The sequence below is a fragment of the Penaeus chinensis genome, chromosome 42 (genome assembly GCF_019202785.1).
Source record: "Penaeus chinensis breed Huanghai No. 1 chromosome 42, ASM1920278v2, whole genome shotgun sequence".
Classification (NCBI taxonomy): domain Eukaryota; kingdom Metazoa; phylum Arthropoda; class Malacostraca; order Decapoda; family Penaeidae; genus Penaeus; species Penaeus chinensis.
This window is the reverse complement of record NC_061860.1, coordinates 15900467-15902966: the sequence shown is the minus strand read 5'-3', so window position 1 is coordinate 15902966 and position 2500 is coordinate 15900467. Positions and strand designations below refer to the sequence as shown.

The following is a 2500-nucleotide window of genomic DNA, read 5'->3' as shown; positions in this document are numbered from 1 at the left end:
TGGGTTAACCTGCCGCCGCAGTGTCCTACATATTCCCCCGGCGAAAACACCGCACTCTTTCCTGCTTCCGCGGTCACACAGTCCTGAACGCTGATGATTTGTCCGTACATTAGTGATGGGCATGTTACGGTATGAAAACGAAGGCTCGAAGAAAAAGTTATGTAGATATTAAAGAGATATTGTAAGTCTTCTTCATATAATAGAAAGGATTGAGTGCAATAGTTTGTGAGTTACTGTGAAGCACTGCGACCGGAGCCGTTTTATATAGTAATTCGAGAAAAGGTCTGTTCCTGAGTTCATGCAAAGGCGAGGATGGCTTCCCGTCGGTTTCTCATGCTTCTGGCAGCAGTTAGTGTGATCCTGCAAGCCGGGTCTTCCGTTATAGCCGAAGCCGACGATCATTATTCAGGTTTTGAGACCACCACAGAAGAGGACCTGCCTGGCGAAGACCTCAGCGCTTACTTCAACGAACTGGTTGTAAATCAGGACGAATATGACGATGGAATTCCCGACACTTCCGATAATGATACGATAAACGATCTAGGTCGTCAGAACAAGCTCATTACGAACGACGACACCTTCACGACCTCCCTCCTGATGGATATTCGAGACATCCTGTACAGGGACAAGGAGCAGAGCAGCCCATCGGAAACCATGACTCAGCAGCTGGAGGATCTGAGCGAGAGCACCAAGGATGCCCTCGAGGGCATGGCGAGCAGTGTCACGCGCCTGCGGGAAAATACCGACCAGAAAGTGAGCATTGTGCTCGAAACATTCTCCACCCTCAAGCTGCTCGTCTTGAGTCAGGGGGAGCAGCTGAAGGCGCTCTCGCAGAGGCTCGGGGCGGTGGAGGACGAGACCACCTCCTTCCACACGGAAATGCGAAGCCTGAGGAGGTCGGTGGAAGAGGTGGAGTTGGCGGTGCGGGAGCGCAAGGCCCAGGCGGACGTGTACGCGTACTTCGGCTCCAACCACCTTGACGACGCGCCGCCCGAGCCGCCCGCCAACCTGACGGACCTCGACGAGCGCATTGGGACGACGAGCCACTCGCTCGACCAACTCACGTCCAAGATGCAGTTCATCTCCAGCGCCGTCGATACCATCAGGGACGAGTTGCAGAAGGTGCAGCTGAACGCCACGGACCTCGAAGTAGCTCCCCAGGCTTGGGGGGAAGTCTCTGAGACAACGCCCGTCCCCGCGGCGTGCGAGTGCGACACGGCAGAGCTGGAGGTCTCCGTGGCCAGCCTCCGCGAGGATCAGCGCGAGCAGAAGGAGAGCCTGCAAGAGATCACGAAGAAGGTGGAGGACCTCGCCGGCCTCCACGACTCGGTGCGGCGCGTGGACGGACTCGTCACAGCGCACGGAGGCCGTCTGAGGGAGACTGAGGAAATGCTGCAGGGCATGACGACGGTGAAGAAGGACGTGGTTGCCGTTCAATCTAGCCTCCAGCATCTGAAGGAGGAGATGATGGACAGCAAGAGAACTGTCATCACCGGAAACGGCACTGTCAGCGTCAGCATGAATAGTAAGATATCAGTAATGGTTTCAGATATAGCAAGTACTTCCATATTATAAAGGTTCCTTATAACCCTTTTTTTTGCCAAGTGTATATATTCATCAGCGGTTTATATATGCATAGTGCGTACCTGGCAAACTTTATCTTATGCACTTCGAGTCTAATACCACATATATTGAAGGATATGTCAGTATCTCTACCATATCTGATTTATATAACCCGATTCATGCAAAGTGAAATAAACCTTTTATATCTCTTTATAATAAATCTCACTCAAGGAATGAATGAATGAACAATGATTTGGCATTGTACAAAACCTGTCGGAAAATATAACTAAATTTACAACTAAAATGCATATACAACCACGAATAAAATGCGAACAATGGGGATTTAGAAATTAGCGAAACCTATCGGAAATATAGATCCAATAGAAAGCATAGGCACATGCAATTAAAGAGTTATGGAATATACATCAATATCACTCAAAATTCTCTCCCTTAAATGTAGTCTTAAAATAAACACGAGTCATCAAGAACTGACTAGAAATGACTAGAAATTTAAAAGCCTAGTTACCCATGGAAATATTCCCCTTTGCAGAGCTGTGCGTGTGGCCCTACAAGCGCGGCGGCGACGGCTGCTTCCACGTGCACACGGACACGCGCCTCAGCTGGGCCGACGCGAGGGAGCGCTGCCGCGAGATGCAGGGCGACCTGGCGGCGCCGCGACGCTACGGCCTCTTCAGGCAGTTCATGATCGAGCAGAGACGTGAGTTTCAACCGGGTGTGGTATTATCATTATCATTATTATTATCATGATTATTAATATTATCATTATTATTATTATTATGATTATTATTATTATTATTATTATTATTATTATTATTATTATTATTATTATTATTGTTTTATTATTAGTATTATTATTATTATCATTATTATTGTTTATTATTATTATTATTATTATTATTATTATCATTATTATTAT

The 2500-nt window shown here is 47.4% G+C and overlaps 1 protein-coding gene across 1 annotated transcript in view; it reads left to right on the top strand.

The window, feature by feature from the left end:
- Positions 1-2500, top strand: part of LOC125047992 (C-type lectin domain family 4 member M-like) — a 4468-nt gene that overhangs the window by 524 nt on the left and 1444 nt on the right. The window contains exons 2-3 of the mRNA XM_047646558.1: positions 1-1525; positions 2114-2281. The exon at positions 1-1525 is cut by the window's left edge and continues 8 nt beyond it. Coding sequence (XP_047502514.1) covers positions 313-1525; positions 2114-2281 — 1381 coding nt within the window. The 5' untranslated portion in view covers positions 1-312. The remainder of the gene's footprint in view (positions 1526-2113; positions 2282-2500) is intronic.